At 38.3% G+C, this 19,291-nt stretch overlaps 1 protein-coding gene across 2 annotated transcripts in view; it reads right to left on the reverse strand.

Annotated features, from left to right (window-relative positions):
• FLNC (filamin C) overlaps positions 1–19,291 on the reverse strand; it is an 82,268-nt gene that overhangs the window by 38,242 nt on the left and 24,735 nt on the right. For both annotated transcript variants that reach the window (XM_053716346.1, XM_053716345.1), the window contains exons 2-3: positions 13,622–13,870; positions 3,728–3,825 (exon numbers count right to left, since the gene is read on the reverse strand). In XM_053716346.1, the coding sequence (XP_053572321.1) occupies positions 3,728–3,825; positions 13,622–13,870 (347 nt within the window). The remainder of the gene's footprint in view (positions 1–3,727; positions 3,826–13,621; positions 13,871–19,291) is intronic.

The following is a 19,291-nucleotide window of genomic DNA, read 5'->3' on the forward strand; positions in this document are numbered from 1 at the left end:
GAGTTTTATACAAGTACAGACACTGTATTATATCCGTACATGTTTTATACAAGTACACACGCTGCATTATATCTGTACATGTTTTATACAAGTACACACACTGCATTATATCCGTACATGTTTTATACAAGTACACACACTGCATTATATCTGTACATGTTTTATACAAGTACACACACTGCATTATATCCGTACATGTTTTATACAAGTACACACGCTGCATTATATCTGTACATGTTTTATACAAGTACACACGCTGCATTATATCCGTACATGTTTTATACAAGTACACACGCTGCATTATATCCGTACATGTTTTATACAAGTACAGATGCTGCATTATATCTGTACATGTTTTATACAAGTACAGACACTGCATTATATCTGTACATGTTTTATACAAGTACACACGCTGCATTATATTCGTTCAAGTTTTATACAAGTACACACGCTGCATTATATCCGTACATGTTTTATACAAGTACACACGCTGCATTATATCCGTACATGTTTTATACAAGTACACACACTGCATTATATCTTTACATGTTTTATACAAGTACACACACTGCATTATATCCGTACATGTTTTATACAAGTACACACGCTGCATTATATCTGTACATGTTTTATACAAGTACACACGCTGCATTATATCTGTACATGTTTTATACAAGTACACACGCTGCATTATATCTGTACATGTTTTATACAAGTACACACGCTGCATTATATCCGTACATGTTTTATACAAGTACACACGCTGCATTATATCCGTACATGTTTTATACAAGTACACACGCTGCATTATATCTGTACATGTTTTATACAAGTACACACGCTGCATTATATCCGTACATGTTTTATACAAGTACACACACTGCATTATATCCGTACATGTTTTATACAAGTACACACGCTGCATTATATCCGTACATGTTTTATACAAGTACACACGCTGCATTATATCTGTACATGTTTTATACAAGTACACACGCTGCATTATATCTGTACATGTTTTATACAAGTACACACGCTGCATTATATCTGTACATGTTTTATACAAGTACACACGCTGCATTATATCCGTACATGTTTTATACAAGTACACACGCTGCATTATATCCGTACATGTTTTATACAAGTACACACGCTGCATTATATCTGTACATGTTTTATACAAGTACACACGCTGCATTATATCCGTACATGTTTTATACAAGTACAGACACTGCATTATATCCGTACATGTTTTATACAAGTACACACGCTGCATTATATCCGTACATGTTTTATACAAGTACACCCGCTGCATTATATCCGTACATGTTTTATACAAGTACACACGCTGCATTATATCTGTACATGTTTTATACAAGTACACACACTGCATTATATCCGTACATGTTTTATACAAGTACACACGCTGCATTATATCTGTACATGTTTTATACAAGTACACACGCTGCATTATATCCGTACATGTTTTATACAAGTACACACGCTGCATTATATCTGTACATGTTTTATACAAGTACACACGCTGCATTATATCCGTACATGTTTTATACAAGTACACACGCTGCATTATATCTGTACATGTTTTATAGAAGTACACACGCTGCATTATATCTGTACATGTTTTATACAAGTACACACGCTGCATTATATCTGTACATGTTTTATACAAGTACACACGCTGCATTATATCCGTACATGTTTTATACAAGTACACACGCTGCATTATATCCGTACATGTTTTATACAAGTACACACGCTGCATTATATCTGTACATGTTTTATACAAGTACACACGCTGCATTATATCCGTACATGTTTTATACAAGTACACACGCTGCATTATATCTGTACATGTTTTATACAAGTACAGACACTGCATTATATCTGTACATGGAATTACATTTTAATAGGCCCTGTCCCCATAGGCCAGAGCTTTCCAAACTTTTCATGTTGGGGACACACTTTTTAGACCTACATCATTTCGCGACACAGTCATTTAGTTGTACTAGCAAAAAGGAGGTTAAACTAACTTGTTTTAAGAGATACGGACACATACATAAATTACATAGTATTTACAAGTAACAGTAAGTATGTGCAAGAATTGAAAAAAGTTTAATAACACCAATAGCTACTTACTATTTTAATGGGATGTATGAGGTTGATGGGATGAACACAGTTTCTGAATATTTGGTGGAATATTAGATAAAGACGCTTGCATTTCATCATCAAGCATTTTTAAGCTTCCACTTCCTATCCGTATATCAAGAGCAGGAGCAGCAATGCACTACTGGGAGCTAGCTGCAAAAAAAAAAAAACCCTCTGACTTCAGCTCAGCGTTTAAGCTGCCGCCCTCAGAGCTCGGTGAGTCCGATTGACTACTGCCCGTGCTACAAACACACTGCTGTCCCACTCACTGACTACACGTGCACTCACGAGCCGATTAAGGAGACTAAACGTGCAGTCAGGAGCCAATGTGCCGCCAATAGGAATACTTTCAGTTCCCACTGAGCCAATAGGTTAAGTTGATCTGTGACCCCCTAGGTATCAATCACGTGTCAACCATGTGATATGAGTAGCAGGCAGGCGGAAAGTCAGAAACCCCAAAAAATGTAAAAAAAAAAAAAATTTAAAAATTTGTGCTGAAGCAGGGACACACCTACACACTGCTGCCGACACACTAGTGCAGAGCTTTCCAAACTTTTCATGTTGGGGACACACTTTTTAGACCTACATCATTTCGCGACACAGTCATTTAGTTGTACTAGCAAAAAGGAGGTTAAACTAACTTGTTTTAAGAGATACGGACACATACATAAATTACATAGTATTTACAAGTAACAGTAAGTATGTGCAAGAATTGAAAAAAGTTTAATAACACCAATAGCTACTTACTATTTTAATGGGATGTATGAGGTTGATGGGATGAACACAGTTTCTGAATATTTGGTGGAATATTAGATAAAGACGCTTGCATTTCATCATCAAGCATTTTTAAGCTTCCACTTCCTATCCGTATATCAAGAGCAGGAGCAGCAATGCACTACTGGGAGCTAGCTGCAAAAAAAAAAAAACCCTCTGACTTCAGCTCAGCGTTTAAGCTGCCGCCCTCAGAGCTCGGTGAGTCCGATTGACTACTGCCCGTGCTACAAACACACTGCTGTCCCACTCACTGACTACACGTGCACTCACGAGCCGATTAAGGAGACTAAACGTGCAGTCAGGAGCCAATGTGCCGCCAATAGGAATACTTTCAGTTCCCACTGAGCCAATAGGTTAAGTTGATCTGTGACCCCCTAGGTATCAATCACGTGTCAACCATGTGATATGAGTAGCAGGCAGGCGGAAAGTCAGAAACCCCAAAAAATGTAAAAAAAAAAAAAATTTAAAAATTTGTGCTGAAGCAGGGACACACCTACACACTGCTGCCGACACACTAGTGTGTCCCGACACACAGTTTGGAAAGCACTGCACTAGTGTGTCCCGACACACAGTTTGGAAAGCACTGCCATAGGCAGTACCCTGGAATCTCTCCATTAACCAGATCAGCTTTGTCCTTGGAGATTTCGGCCATAGGCTCTACCCTGGGACTGCTCCTTTTCTCCATGGACCCTACCTTTACTAATAGGCCCCAATTCTACTCAGAAGCCTTCTCTCATTTTGAGTTGGCTCTATGAACGGACTCTTCCTTCATCACGTGACCTCTCACCTGTGGCACTCCCAGCCAATCATCTGCCTGCTGCATGGCCTCTCTGGCATTCTCCACTGGCTGATTGGGGTCCCAGGCTTCCCAGTCTGGGCAAAGTCCTGTAAAGAGGAAGAAAAAGTAGCAGGGTCAGATACAGAGTCAAATAGAAGGTGAAGAATAGAACAGGAGAAATCTACTACAAAACTGTAAGGAATGCAAGTGTGAGATGTAAAGGAAGAAGCAAAGAGAATAAAGGAAAGAGAACTGAGAGTAAGCAGGATGTATAAAGTGAGTAAGATGTATAAAGTGAGTAAGATGTATAAAGTGAGTAAGATGTATAAAGTGAGTATGATGTATAAAGTAAGATGTATAAAGTGAGTAAGATGTATAAAGTGAGTATGATGTATAAAGTGAGTAAGATGTATAAAGTAAGTAAGATATATAAAGTAAGTAAGATGTATAAAGTGAGTAAGATGTATAAAGTAAGATATATATAAAGTAAGTAAGATGTATAAAGTAAGTAAGATGTATAAAGTGAGTAAGATGTATAAAGTAAGTAAGATATATAAAGTAAGTAAGATGTATAAAGTAAGTAAGATGTATAAAGTGAGTAAGATGTATAAAGTAAGTAAGATATATAAAGTAAGTAAGATGTATAAAGTGAGTAAGATGTATAAAGTGAGTATGATGTATAAAGTAAGTAAGATATATAAAGTGAGTAAGATGTATAAAGTGAGTATGATGTATAAAGTGAGTATGATGTATAAAGTATGATGTATAAAGTAAGTAAGATGTATAAAGTGAGTAAGATGTATAAAGTAAGTAAGATGTATAAAGTGAGTAAGATGTATAAAGTAAGTAAGATGTATAAAGTGAGTATGATATATAAAGTGAGTAAGATATATAAAGTGAGTAAGATGTATAAAGTGAGTATGATGTATAAAGTATGATGTATAAAGTAAGTAAGATGTATAAAGTGAGTAAGATGTATAAAGTAAGTAAGATGTATAAAGTGAGTAAGATGTATAAAGTAAGTAAGATGTATAAAGTGAGTAAGATATATAAAGTGAGTAAGATGTATAAAGTGAGTAAGATGTATAAAGTTAGTAAGATGTATAAAGTGAGTAAGATGTATAAAGTGAGTAAGATGTTTAAAGTGAGTAAGATGTATAAAGTGAGTAAGATGTATAAAGTAAGTAAGATGTATAAAGTGAGTAAGATATATAAAGTGAGTAAGATGTATAAAGTGAGTAAGATGTATAAAGTTAGTAAGATGCATAAAGTGAGTAAGATGTATAAAGTAAGTAAGATGTATAAAGTGGGTAAGATGTATAAAGTAAGTAAGATGTATAAAGTGAGTAAGATATATAAAGTGAGTAAGATGTATAAAGTGAGTAAGATGCATAAAGTGAGTAAGATGTATAAAGTAAATAAGATGTATAAAGTGAGTAAGATGTATAAAGTGAGTAAGATCTATAAAGTGAGTAAGATGTATAAAGTAAGTAAGATGTATAAATGAGTATGATGTATAAAGTGAGTAAGATGTATAAAGTGAGTAAGATGTATAAGGTGAGTAAGATGTATAAAGCGAGTAAGATATATAAAGCGAGTATGATGTATAAAGTGAGTAAGATGTATAAAGTGAGTAAGATGTATAAAGTTAGTAAGATGCATAAAGTGAGTAAGATGTATAAAGTAAGTAAGATGTATAAAGTGAGTAAGATGTATAAAGTGAGTAAGATGTATAAAGTGAGTAAGATGTATAAAGTGAGTATGATGTATAAAGTGAGTAAGATGTATAAAGCGAGTAAGATGTATAAAGCGAGTAAGATGTATAAAGCGAGTATGATGTATAAAGTGAGTAAGATGTATAAAGTGAGTATGATGTATAAAGTAAGTAAGATGTATAAAGTGAGTATGATATATAAAATGAGTAAGATGTATAAAGTGAGTAAGATGTATAAAGTGAGTATGATGTATACAGTGAGTAAGATGTATAAAGTGAGTAAGATGTATAAAGTGAGTATGATATATAAAGTAAGACTTATAAAGTGAATAAGATGTGTATGTGCTCTGCACTGTGTGATTTGTGTATGTGCTCTGTATTATGTGATTTGTGTATGTGCTCTGCACTGTGTGATTTGTGTATGTGTTCTGTATTATGTGATTTGTGTATGTGCTCTGCACTGTGTGATTTGTGCATGTGCTCTGCACTGTGTGATTTGTGCATGTGCTCTGCACTGTGTGATTTGTGTATGTGCTCTGCACTGTGTGATTTGTGTATGTGCTCTGCACTGTGTGATATATGTGTATGTGCTCTGCACTGTGTGATTTGTGTATGTGCTCTGCACTGTGTGATTTGTGCATGTGCTCTGCACTGTGTGATTTGTGTATGTGCTCTGCACTGTGTGATTTGTGCATGTGCTCTGCACTGTGTGATTTGTGTATGTGCTCTGCACTGTGTGATTTGTGTATGTGCTCTGTATTGTGTGATATATGTGTATGTGCTCTGCACTGTGTAATTTGTGTATGTGCTCTGTATTGTGTGATATATGTGTATGTGCTCTGCATTGTGTGATTTGTGTATGTGTAATGCACTGTGTGATTTGTTTATGTGCTCTTCACTGTGTGATTTGTGTATGTGCTCTGTATTATGTGATTTGTGTATGTGCTCTGCACTGTGTGATTTGTGTTTGTGTAATGCACTGTGATTTGTTTATGTGCTCTGCACTGTGTGATTTGTGTATGTGCTCTGTATTGTGTGATATATGTGTATGTACTTTGCACTGTGTGATTTGTGTATGTGCTCTGCACTGTGTGATTTGTGTATGTGCTCTGTATTGTGTGATATATGTGTATGTGCGCTGCACTGTGTGATTTGTGTATGTGCTCTGTATTGTGTGATTTGTGTATGTGCCCTGTATTGTGTGATATTTGTGTATGTGCTCTGCACTGTGTGATTTGTGTATGTGCTCTGCACTGTGTGATTTGTGTATGTGCTCTGCACTGTGTGATATATGTGTATGTGCTCTGCACTGTGTGATTTGTGTATGTGCTCTGCACTGTGTGATATATGTGTATGTGCTCTGCACTGTGTGATTTGTGTATGTGCTCTGCACTGTGTGATATAAGTGTTGGATTGCTGTTGAACTGTGATTTTTTGTGTCTGCTAGTTTGTGTATACTCTCATTTATTTTGCCTTATATGTGATTACACACTAACCTTCCCCCACCTCCCCTCTCCTGGCAGCAGGACAGACAGCTAAGCTGGATAATGTTTCAGCTGCATTTCTTCCTTGTCATGGAAGTAAAAAGGCAGCAGCATACAGTGATACTGAGCATGACTACTTAGAAGTGCCAAACAAAGCAACAAGAAGACATAATCTGTAGGTGCAGCTACCAAGTCCCAATAAACATAGCACAGTACGGTAGGGTTATTCTATGTGTAAGACACGGAGCACAGCTGATCTGCTTGACTAGAGGTGCTCCGTACTTCTATTTGTTCCTTTGGATGCATCAGAACTAGACCCCAGTGAGTTTGTGTGTATATATATATATATAGGGTTAGCCAGAGTAAGGTATGTGTGTATATATAGGGTGAGCAAGAGTAAGGTATGTGTGTATATATAGGGTGAGCAAGAGTAAGGTATGTGTGTATATATATATATATATATATATATATATATATATATATATATACAGGGAGTGCAGAATTATTAGGCAAGTTGTATTTTTGAGGATTAATTTTATTATTGAACAACAACCATGTTCTCAATGAACCCAAAAAACTCATTAATATCAAAGCTGAATAGTTTTGGAAGTAGTTTTTAGTTTGTTTTTAGTTATAGCTATTTTAGGGGGATATCTGTGTGTGCAGGTGACTATTACTGTGCATAATTATTAGGCAACTTAACAAAAAACAAATATATACCCATTTCAATTATTTATTTTTTACCAGTGAAACCAATATAACATCTCAACATTCACAAATATACATTTCTGACATTCAAAAACAAAACAAAAACAAATCAGTGACCAATATAGCCACCTTTCTTTGCAAGGACACTCAAAAGCCTGCCATCCATGGATTCTGTCAGTGTTTTGATCTGTTCACCATCAACATTGCGTGCAGCAGCAGCCACAGCCTCCCAGACACTGTTCAGAGAGGTGTACTGTTTTCCCTCCTTGTAAATCTCACATTTGATGATGGACCACAGGTTCTCAATGGGGTTCAGATCAGGTGAACAAGGAGGCCATGTCATTAGATTTTCTTCTTTTATACCCTTTCTTGCCAGCCACGTTGTGGAGTACTTGGACGCGTGTGATGGAGCATTGTCCTGCATGAAAATCATGTTTTTCTTGAAGGATGCAGACTTCTTCCTGTACCTCTGCTTGAAGAAGGTGTCTTCCAGAAACTGGCAGTAGGACTGGGAGTTGAGCTTGACTCCATCCTCAACCCGAAAAGGCCCCACAAGCTCATCTTTGATGATACCAGCCCAAACCAGTACTCCACCTCCACCTTGCTGGCATCTGAGTCGGACTGGAGCTCTCTGCCCTTTACCAATCCAGCCACGGGCCCATCCATCTGGCCCATCAAGACTCACTCTCATTTCATCAGTCCATAAAACCTTAGAAAAATCAGTCTTGAGATATTTCTTGGCCCAGTCTTGACGTTTCAGCTTGTGTGTCTTGTTCAGTGGTGGTCGTCTTTCAGCCTTTCTTACCTTGGCCATGTCTCTGAGTATTGCACACCTTGTGCTTTTGGGCACTCCAGTGATGTTGCAGCTCTGAGATATGGCCAAACTGGTGGCAAGTGGCATCTTGGCAGCTGCACGCTTGACTTTTCTCAGTTCATGGGCAGTTATTTTGCGCCTTGGTTTTTCCACATGCTTCTTGCGACCCTGTTGACTATTTTGAATGAAACGCTTGATTGTTCGATGATCACGCTTCAGAAGCTTTGCAATTTTAAGAGTGCTGCATCCCTCTGCAAGATATCTCACTATTTTTGACTTTTCTGAGCCTGTCAAGTCCTTCTTTTGACCCATTTTGCCAAAGGAAAGGAAGTTGCCTAATAATTATGCACACCTGATATAGGATGTTGATGTCATTAGACCACACCCCTTCTCATTACAGAGATGCACATCACCTAATATGCTTAATTGGTAGTAGGCTTTCGAGCCTATACAGCTTGGAGTAAGTCAACATGCATAAAGAGGATGATGTGGTCAAAATACTCATTTGCCTAATAATTCTGCACTCCCTGTATATATATATATGGTGAGCCAGAGTAAGGTATGTGTGTTATATATGGTGAGCCAGAGTAAGGTATGTGTGTATATATAGAGTGAGCCAGAGTAAGGTATGTGTGTATATATAAGGTGAGCCAGAGTAAGGTATGTGTGTATATATATGGTGAGCCAGAGTAAGGTATGTGTGTTATATATGGTGAGCCAGAGTAATGTATGTGTGTATATATAGGGTGAGCCAGATCAGGGTATGTGTGTATATATAGGGTGAGCCAGAGCAGTGTATGTGTGTATATATAGGGTGAGCCAGAGCAGGGTATGTCTGTATATATAGGGTGAGCCAGAGTAAGGTATGTGTGTATATATATATATATATATAGGGTTAGCCAGAGTAAGGTATGTGTGTATATATAGGGTGAGCCAGAGTAAGGTATGTGTGTTATATATGGTGAGCCAGAGTAAGGTATATGTGTATATATAGGGTGAGCCAGAGTAAGGTATGTGTGTATATATAGGGTGAGCCAAAGTAAGGTATGTGTGTGTGTATATATATATATATATATATATATATATATATATATATATATATATGGTGAGCCATAGTAAGGTATGTGTGTTATATATGGTGAGCCAGAGTAAGGTATGTGTGTATATATAGGGTGAGCCAGATCAGGGTATGTGTGTATATATAGGGTGAGCCAGAGTATAGTTTGTGTGTACATATAGGGTGAGCCAGAGTAAGGTATGTGTGTATATATAGGGTGAGCCAGAGTATAGTTTGTGTGTACATATAGGGTGAGCCAGAGTAAGGTATGTTTGTATATATAGGGTGAGCCAGAGCAGGGTATGTGTGTGTATATATAGGGTAAGCCAGAGTAAGGTATGTGTGTATATATATATGGTGAGCCAGAGTAAGGTATGTGTGTATATATAGGGTGAGCCAGAGTATAGTTTGTTTGTACATATAGGGTGAGCCAGAGTAAGGTATGTGTGTATATATAGGGTGAGCCAGAGTAAGGTATGTGTGTTATATATGGTGAGCCAGAGTAAGGTATGTGTATGTATAGGTTGAGCCAGAGTAAGGTATGTGTGTATATATATATGATGAGCCAGAGTAATGTATGTGTGTATATATAGGGTGAGCAAGAGTAAGGTATGTTTGTATATATAGGGTGAGCTAGAGTAAGGTATGTGTGTATATATATATGGTGAGCCAGAGTAAGGTATGTGTGTATATATAGGGTGAGCCAGAGTATAGTTTGTTTGTACATATAGGGTGAGCCAGAGTAAGGTATGTGTGTATATATAGGGTGAGCCAGAGTAAGGTATGTGTGTATATATAGGGTGAGCCAGAGTAAGGTATGTGTATGTATAGGTTGAGCCAGAGTAAGGTATGTGTGTATATATATATGATGAGCCAGAGTAATGTATGTGTGTATATATAGGGTGAGCAAGAGTAAGGTATGTTTGTATATATAGGGTGAGCTAGAGTAAGGTATGTGTGTATATATATATATATATATATATATATATATATATATCCATCAGCCAATCAGCATTAACAGGAAGTACCCATCAGCTAATGAGCATAAGCAGGAAGTACTTAACAGCCAATGAGTATTAACAGGAAATATCCATCAGCCAATCAGCATTAACAGGAAGTACCCATCAGCTAATGAGCATAAGCAGGAAGTACTTAACTGCCAATGAGTATTAACAGGAAGTAGTACTTAACAGCCAATGAGCATAAGCCGGAAGTACTTAACAGCCAATGAGTATTAACAGGAAATATCCATCAGCCAATCAGCATTAACAGGAAGTACCCATCAGCTAATGAGCATAAGCAGGAAGTACTTAACTGCCAATGAGTATTAACAGGAAGTAGTACTTAACAGCCAATGAGCATAAGCAGGAAGTACTTAACAGCCAATGAGTATTAACAGGAAGTAGTAATTAACAGCCAATGAGCATAAGCAGGAAGTACTTAACAGCCAATGAGTATTAACAGGAAGTAGTACTTAATAGCCAATGAGTATTAACAGTTGTACCCAACAGCCAATGAGCACTGACAAGTACTGCAGAATCTGTTCGTGCTCTACAAATACCTGATAATAATAATAACAAGACGTACAAACCAGCCAATGAAAATTAAGAGGAAGTGCCTTTAACCCCTTAATGATGGTGGTGTGCTCTGTACATTAGCTGTCCCAAGGTCTTCCAGGACTATAGGAGTGCAGGTCTCTCTGTCAGCTGCCTGAGGTTTACAGAAATAGCGCAGTTTTGCCACTGTTGGTGAGACCCCAGCTTCTAAAGCCCTGGAAGCACTACAGCCGGCCGATGTGCCCTGTCATTAATGGGTTAAGCCAATTAGCTTTAAAAGGAAATATTCTACAGATACTTCTGTATTACTTTAAATTCAGATGTAAAGAATATTTATGTGCTGCTGATATGGGGGAAAAGTAAAAGCGCAAAACAAAACTGCATTTAAACATAACTCAGTTATTATCAATATTAAATGCATAATGATGATGATGGTTTCCATTGTGTTTGAATTTTAAAAAAAATCACTTAACCAATAATGACAATTAATGTAATGTGCAATTCATCATTTTTATATCACTCTGCAAAATGATCCATTTTTATACATTCAAACACTGAAAGGGACAATGCGCTATAAAATTGTTTTCCGCTTAATGTGTTTCCATTGACTGTTATACCGTTTGCAGAGTATCAAATTAATGGGACACTGATCCTTTAGGTATATTTTCATATATGAAATAGCAGTCTCTAGTTATCGAAACCACAACACAGTGGAATGGGCTGATCTTGCAAGAAGAGCAGACCACATTAGATTATCTCCCTGTATTTACACAAAATCCCTCCATACATAGAGAGACCACTCTGGTGAGATCATCTAAGATTTCTAGTTTGTATTGAGAGGTCCCTCAAAGAAATTTAGAAAGACAAATGTTATCTTAAGAGTGGTTTATCTTACTATGCAGAGTTCAATATGCCATACACCTGAATAACATACACATAGACACTGTTGTCTCTGCAAATCAGACGGCCTTTCTATTGAGAACCCTAATTACCTATTACAGTGTATCTCAACTTTACAGGTAAAGGAACACTAGCTGACAAGATTTCATTATTTTGTTGCTTGAGCGTAACTGAGACACATTTTGAGTTATTGAACAGCCCAAGAAGAGACTTAATTAAATGCTAGCCTGTGGTTTTTTTGGAACATGAAACCATGGTTTAATACCATAATATTCTCGCTTCTAGTAAAGAGGTCATCGTCCTGCTGAGACAGAATATGAGTAATAACCAAATAAAAAACAAGATATCGTGGAGCATAATGACAATCTGTCTATTACATTCATTTCTCACATGGAAGACCATTTATAGTGATGGTAAATCCTAGCGTTTGTGAAACTCTAGGATTTACCATTGGAACAAATAAAGGAGACTTTCATTCATGAAGTATAAAATATTCCATTCTGAAAGCTCCTTTATTTGTTTGCAGCGTTCGTTGCACTGAGCTACTAATGCAGCCCACTGCAAAATGCTATTTGACTGAGAGGTGACGTTTCCAACTCTTAGCCAATAGCCGTGCGGGAAAACCGGCTTGGCACCGCAATATAAACTTTTATGATTCAGATAGAGCAGCAATTTTAAACAACTTTCCAATTCACTTCCAGTATCTAAATGTGCACAATATTTTTATATTTACACGTTTGGAGACACCAGCTCCTACTGAGCATGTGCAAGATTCACAGAATATACGTAATTGCATTTTGTGATTGGCGTATAAATGAAAATGTAACTAACTGATATTTGGCAGAAAGAAATCTACTACTCATTTTAATTCCAAACTAAGTGCTTTTGCATTGTCTTTTTATTATGCAGTTAATGATTATGATATTATACTGTGTTTACTTTAGTGGTCCTTTCTCAACCATCCAACATGAGAGACAACAGTATATGGTAGCCTTATGATGACGACTTTCAAAAATGACCAAGGAGATGCTGTCCTAATGAAATTAGAATTCTCTGAGAGTTCACCTTTCAAGGTAAACAACTTAGAAATAAATATTTTTCCTAAATGCCAATGTGCAATGAAAGTGAAGGGCTTCTGATGATTAATACATCTCTCCACTGTGATATCCAGCTTCAATCACCAAATAACTAATTGAGACTGGTAGCTGGTGAGACAGCCTTCTGATTAAAGAGTTTCTCAAATCTAAAAAGCCACTGAATTTGAATCCATATTGGATGTCCTGGTTTATGGCTGGGAAGCTTCTGTATAATAACACTTGTGGACCAAAGCTACATATCAAAGCCTTTTGATCAAACATATTGTTCACATCAAGAACCTGCTTAGTGAGATAAACAGCTAAAACTTGGCTATCTAAAATATCTTGAGGGACCTTCCAGTATTGACTTGTTAGATGATCTCACCAGAACAGAGAGCTTTAGGGGCTACTGGAACTTTCCACCATCTATTACTATACTATAGTTTCTTTAATTTCCTGTCTCCTTCTTGCTCTGCACAAAGCTCTGAGCAAAATACCCTACATTGTAAATTCAGGGCAATAATGTCAGTTTCAGCTTTACATCAACAAGAGACCCACCAAATAAAACTCATATTAGGAAGCTGTGTCACTTACCTGGTGCACAGTTGTCCACCAAGGCTCCCAGAGCTTTACCATCCTGCCAGTCTCGGTGGAAGTTAGTGATTGGGAGCTGAGGTATCTTGTTCTGGATCCATCCCAGAAGCCTTTGTTTTGGTGTCTGTTTTTTGATATCTTCTTCATCCTCATCTTCCCACATTGGCATTGAGATAGAGTAATGGAGGATCAGTGTCCAGATCAAACCCAGGATCAGCTTTAGGTTCCCATCTACAATGGCTTTTGAGTCTGCAGAAAAATAGACAATTCACATGAAGGAACAATAAACTCAGCAGCAAGCAGCTAGAGGTATTGTGCGTTTTATATACTTCATATTGTTCTACATAACTGCATCCAGTGGTTCCTATAGCTCTGCTTAACTCCTATATATGTCATATTGCTCTGTAAAAAGTATCTTTGTATCAAACCATAATGCTCCATATAATCCCTCCCTGTAACTTGTTCTATTGCTCTATATAACCCCTTTACATCTGCTCCTATTGCTCCATATAGTCCCTGTCTATAAGTCCTCCTATTGCTCCATATAGCCCCTGTCTATAGCTCCTCCTATTGCTTCATATAACCCCTGTCTATAACTGCTCCTATTGCTCCATATAACTCCTCTTATTGCTCCATATAGCCCCTGTCTATAACTCCTCTTATTTCTCCATATAACTCCTCTTATTGCTCCATATAGCTCCTGTCTATAACTCCTCCTGTTGCTCCATATAGCCCCTGTCTATAACTCCTCCTGTTGCTCCATATAGCCCCTGTCTATAACTCCTCCTGTTGCTCCATATAGCCCCTGTCTATAACTTCTCCTATTGCTACATATAGCCCCTGTCTATAACTCATCCTATTGCTCCATATAGCCCCTGTCTATAAGTCCTCCTATTGCTCCATATAGCCCCTGTCTATAAGTCCTCCTATTGCTCCCTATAGCTCCTGTCTATAAGTCCTCCTATTGCTCCATATAGCCCCTGTCTATAACTCCTCCTATTGCTCCATATAGCCCCTGTCTATAAGTCCTCCTATTGCTCCATATAGCCCCTGTCTATAAGTCCTCCTATTGCTCCATATAGCCCCTGTCTATAAGTCCTCCTATTGCTCCATATAGCCCCTGTCTATAACTCATATTGCTCCCTATAGCTCCTGTCTATAACTCATCCTATTGTTCTATATAGCCCCTGTCTATAACTCCTATTGATCCCTATAGCCCCTGTCTATAACTCCTCCTATTGCTCCATATAGCCCCTGTCTATAAGTCCTCCTATTGCTCCATATAGCCCCTGTCTATAAGTCCTCCTATTGCTCCATATAGCCCCTGTCTATAACTCATATTGCTCCCTATAGCTCCTGTCTATAACTCATCCTATTGCTCCATATAGCCCCTGTCCATAACTCCTCCTATTGTTCTATATAGCCCCTTTCTATAACTCCTATTGTTCCCTATAGCCCCTGTCTATAACTCCAATTGCTCCCTATAGCCCCTGTCTATAACTCCAATTGCTCCCTATAGCCCCTATCTATAACTCCTCCTATTGTTCTATATAGCCCCTGTCTATAACTCCTCCTATTGTTCTATATAGCCCCTGTCTATAACTCCTCCTATTGTTCTATATAGCCCCTGTCTATAACTCCAATTGCTCCCTATAGCCCCTGTCTATAACTCCTCCTATTGTTCTATATAGCCCCTTTCTATAACTCCTATTGTTCCATATAGCCCCTGTCTATAACTTCTTCTACTTCTCCATATAACCAGCAAGAGAGGAGAGATGTTGGGTAGATAAAACACAAGTGCTGTAATTGTTGCAGCCCCTCAATAGTGATAACAGTGTTATTATTTTATTCCAGAAATCTATATATCAAGAATGAATATGTCTGCTTGATTACTACATTTTGTATTTTAAATTTGTTTGTAGTTTGTTTTACTTAAAGGTACACAAAACCCACATTTTTTCTTTCATGATAGAGCAGCAATTTTAAGTAACTTTCTAATTTACTCCGATTATCCATTTTACTTTGTTCTCTTGCTACTTTATTTGAAAGAGCAGGAATAGGAGCCAGACCAATTTTGGTTCAGTGCTTGCTGATTGGTGGGTTCATTTAGCCCAGGTGCTGAACAAAAAATGGGCTGGCTCCTATGCTTACATTCCTGTGTTTTCAAATAAAGATAGCAAGACGATAACAAAACAATTTTTTTTATAATAGGAGTAAATTAGAAAGTTGCTTAAAATTGCATGTTCTATCTGAATCATGAAATAAAAAAAATGGGTTTGTGTCCCTTTAAGAGTTCTTATTATCTGTATTCATATTGGGCTAAAGAGCTAATTTATTGTGCGCCTGCAAACGTGTACACTTGTTTCCGTACACATACACACATACATACATACAATTTATACACACACACTCACATACACATACATACATACATACAATGTACACACACACACTCACACACATACATACAATTTTTTACACACACACTCACACACACATACACACATACAATGTATCACACACACACACACACACATACAATGTATACACATACACACATACAATGTATCACACACACACTCACACACACATACCCACACATACAATGTATCACACACACACACACACACATACAATGTATACACATACACACATACAATGTATCACACACACACACACACATACAATGTATACACATACACACATACAATGTATCACACACACACACACACACATACAATGTATACACATACACACATACAATGTATCACACACACACTCACACACACATACACACATACAATGTATCACACACACATACACACATACAATGTATCACACACACATACACACATACAATGTATCACACACACATACATACAATTTATACACAATATGAGTCATGCATCCTCTGTTCTCATTCTTTCCGTAAACTCAAATAATAGAAGTAAATTTGTGCCCAGAAAGGGAGGGAGTAAGGGATAATGAAGACAGCTGTATGTGGGAACATAGCCCCAGTCTGCTCTGTTACCCCTATTACTGTTGGGCTCTGGGTTTGTGCACCAACAAGCTGACTACTCACTCACATTAGGAACATGTAGCCTGGCACAAACACCCTCTCATCTTATTCATTTCTACAGCAGGGTCACTTATCCCTGTTAGATGCACGTTTATTAGCCGCAAGTTCTGTTACACAGGTGCTTATCATCTGTCACCACTACATTCACTGCTCCTGTTGTATCACCAAGTAAATAACGTTATCAGGAGAGTGACAGCAACATTCATACTAAACAAATAGAGACAGCTGCAATCTCAGGAATAGTGTGACTCCAGACTCTGCACTCTCTAACTGTTTAGGAAGACTGATTCAGTTGTAAAGATATTTCTGCTTCGGTTTATTTTTTCCCCAAGTGTAAATGTAGCAACACAATGGAGTTTCAAGCATTTATAGCTTAGCCTGGCACTATATACTTGTACAGCGCACAGTGACAGCCTTTCGCCATATTACTGGCTTTGGTAGGCCAAAAGATAAGGGGAACTCAGAAACTAAAGCCGATAGGCTGATTATAAGTGAGGATATATTTCACCTAAAGTCTACCCCAGGGCTTTGATTCTTTGAGGCATATTTAAGAAATGTCTTGCGGACCTGATCCGACAGTGCGGATCAGGTCCGACAGACGACGCTGAATGCGGAGAGCAATACGCTCTCCGCATTTAACATTGCACCATTCAGCTCACAAGAGCTGCTGGTGCTACCCCGGCCCCCTGTAGACTCGCGGCCAATCGGGGTATCAATCAACCCGATCGTTCTCAGAGCAGGCGGACAGGGTTATGGAGCAGCAGTCTTTGTGACCGCTGCTTCATAACTGCTGTTTCTGGCGAGTCTGAAGACTCGCCAGAAACACGGGCCATCAAGCTCCTTTCGGTGCTTTATAGATAGACCCCTGTAATGTTTAGTGTACACTGGTATGAACCTCACACATACTAGACAGGTAAAGTACTGACGGTGTGCCAGTCCTGGGCTTGGGAAATCGCATCTACTAGTTCTTCTGGTGCCCTACAATCTACTTGTTGGTCATAGATGCCTAATTTATAAGCATTTGGTGCATGTGCCTCTGGGGATACCTGAAGCATTGGCAAGGGGTACTTATTTTTTTGTCCTGATGTAACTAATGTGAGCATTCGGTGTATCACAGATACAGATAAGACCCCTCAAGCCCCCCCAACAGATTTCTGCATGGCTGCTCAGTGGCTAACTCACTGCCTCCCCTGTACCCAGGTAGGAAAATCCTTAGAACCCGGCTGGTCATGGGCAATTGAGGACTGGAGTTAAGGGCCATTTATCATATATAGGGCCACGCTGAAATGTCAAGGTGAAATGTGCCAGGTATTCTATGCACATATGCGCTGCAATAAAATGAGTCTGAGCTGTGTATGTGAGACAGAAATGTGCCAGGTGTTTGATGCCAATAGGCGCTGCAATAAAATGAGCCTGAGCTGTGTATGTAATACAGAAATGTGCCAGGTGTTCGATGCCAATAGGCGCTGCAATAAAATGAGCCTGAGCTGTGTATGTGAGACAGAAATGTGCCAGGTGTTCGATGCCAATAGGCGCTGCAATAAAATGAGCCTGAGCTGTGTATGTGAGACAGAAATGGGCCAGGTGTTCTATGCCCATATGTTACATCATATGATACAGAAATGTGCCAGGTGTTCTATGCCCATATGTTACATCATATGATACAGAAATGTGCCAGGTGTTCGATGCCCATATGCTACATCATATGATACAGAAATGTGCCAGGTGTTCTATGCCCATATGTTACATCATATGATACAGAAATGTGCCAGGTGTTCTATGCCCATATGCTACATCATATGATACAGAAATGTGCTAACATGAATATTACATAACTGTATGCGTAGTGTGTGTTTTCTATATAAGCTGATCTCTTTATTATTTGTTGCTCTTTGTCTGCACATTACTAATAATTCATATGATACATTTGTTTGCCTCAGTAAGCTGTTCATTCTGATACTGTGGCATTATTTTCTCTCTATCTCTAAAATGTCCAAATATTTTCTGCATTTACATTCAGTAAAATGTTTTTTAAAAATAAATTGCTAATAATAGAGAGCTGTGCCTGATTGAGTTTGGGTGCTCGTGTCTAATGAGTACTTGCAGAATCACAGCTCCTATAAACCCTGTGAGGTATTTAATCTTTGGCCTGCCATAGTCACTGCGGCTTCCCTCACACCCACAACAATTTTTAACTGATATTTGTCTCATATATGTCTCACAAGTGGTGACCAGGGACACATGTAGGGATTATAAGTCTCAATTAGACAACCAGTTAGTGCTGATCTGTAACAAAATAAATAAAACTTTTGGGGACAAGAGTCATTGTACCATAGAACAACCCTCAATCAACATGTGTTGTCCCCACAAATCATACAGGCCCAAACCTAGTTGACTTAAGCCAAAATATGCCCCTTGTAATCACTTTATTTGTGTTGTCTGATTTGTGTGCACCTGAGTGAGCATATATTCAGTAGTGAGTGCACACTCTAGTCTAGACCTGTGCCGGAGCTGGCTTCTCTCCCACTGTGACCTTCTCAAACACTCCCTGATATTTGCTGTGTCACAGAGGCTCTATGTGTCCCCTGTGA

This window comes from Bombina bombina, chromosome 6 (genome assembly GCF_027579735.1).
Source record: "Bombina bombina isolate aBomBom1 chromosome 6, aBomBom1.pri, whole genome shotgun sequence".
NCBI lineage: Eukaryota > Metazoa > Chordata > Amphibia > Anura > Bombinatoridae > Bombina > Bombina bombina.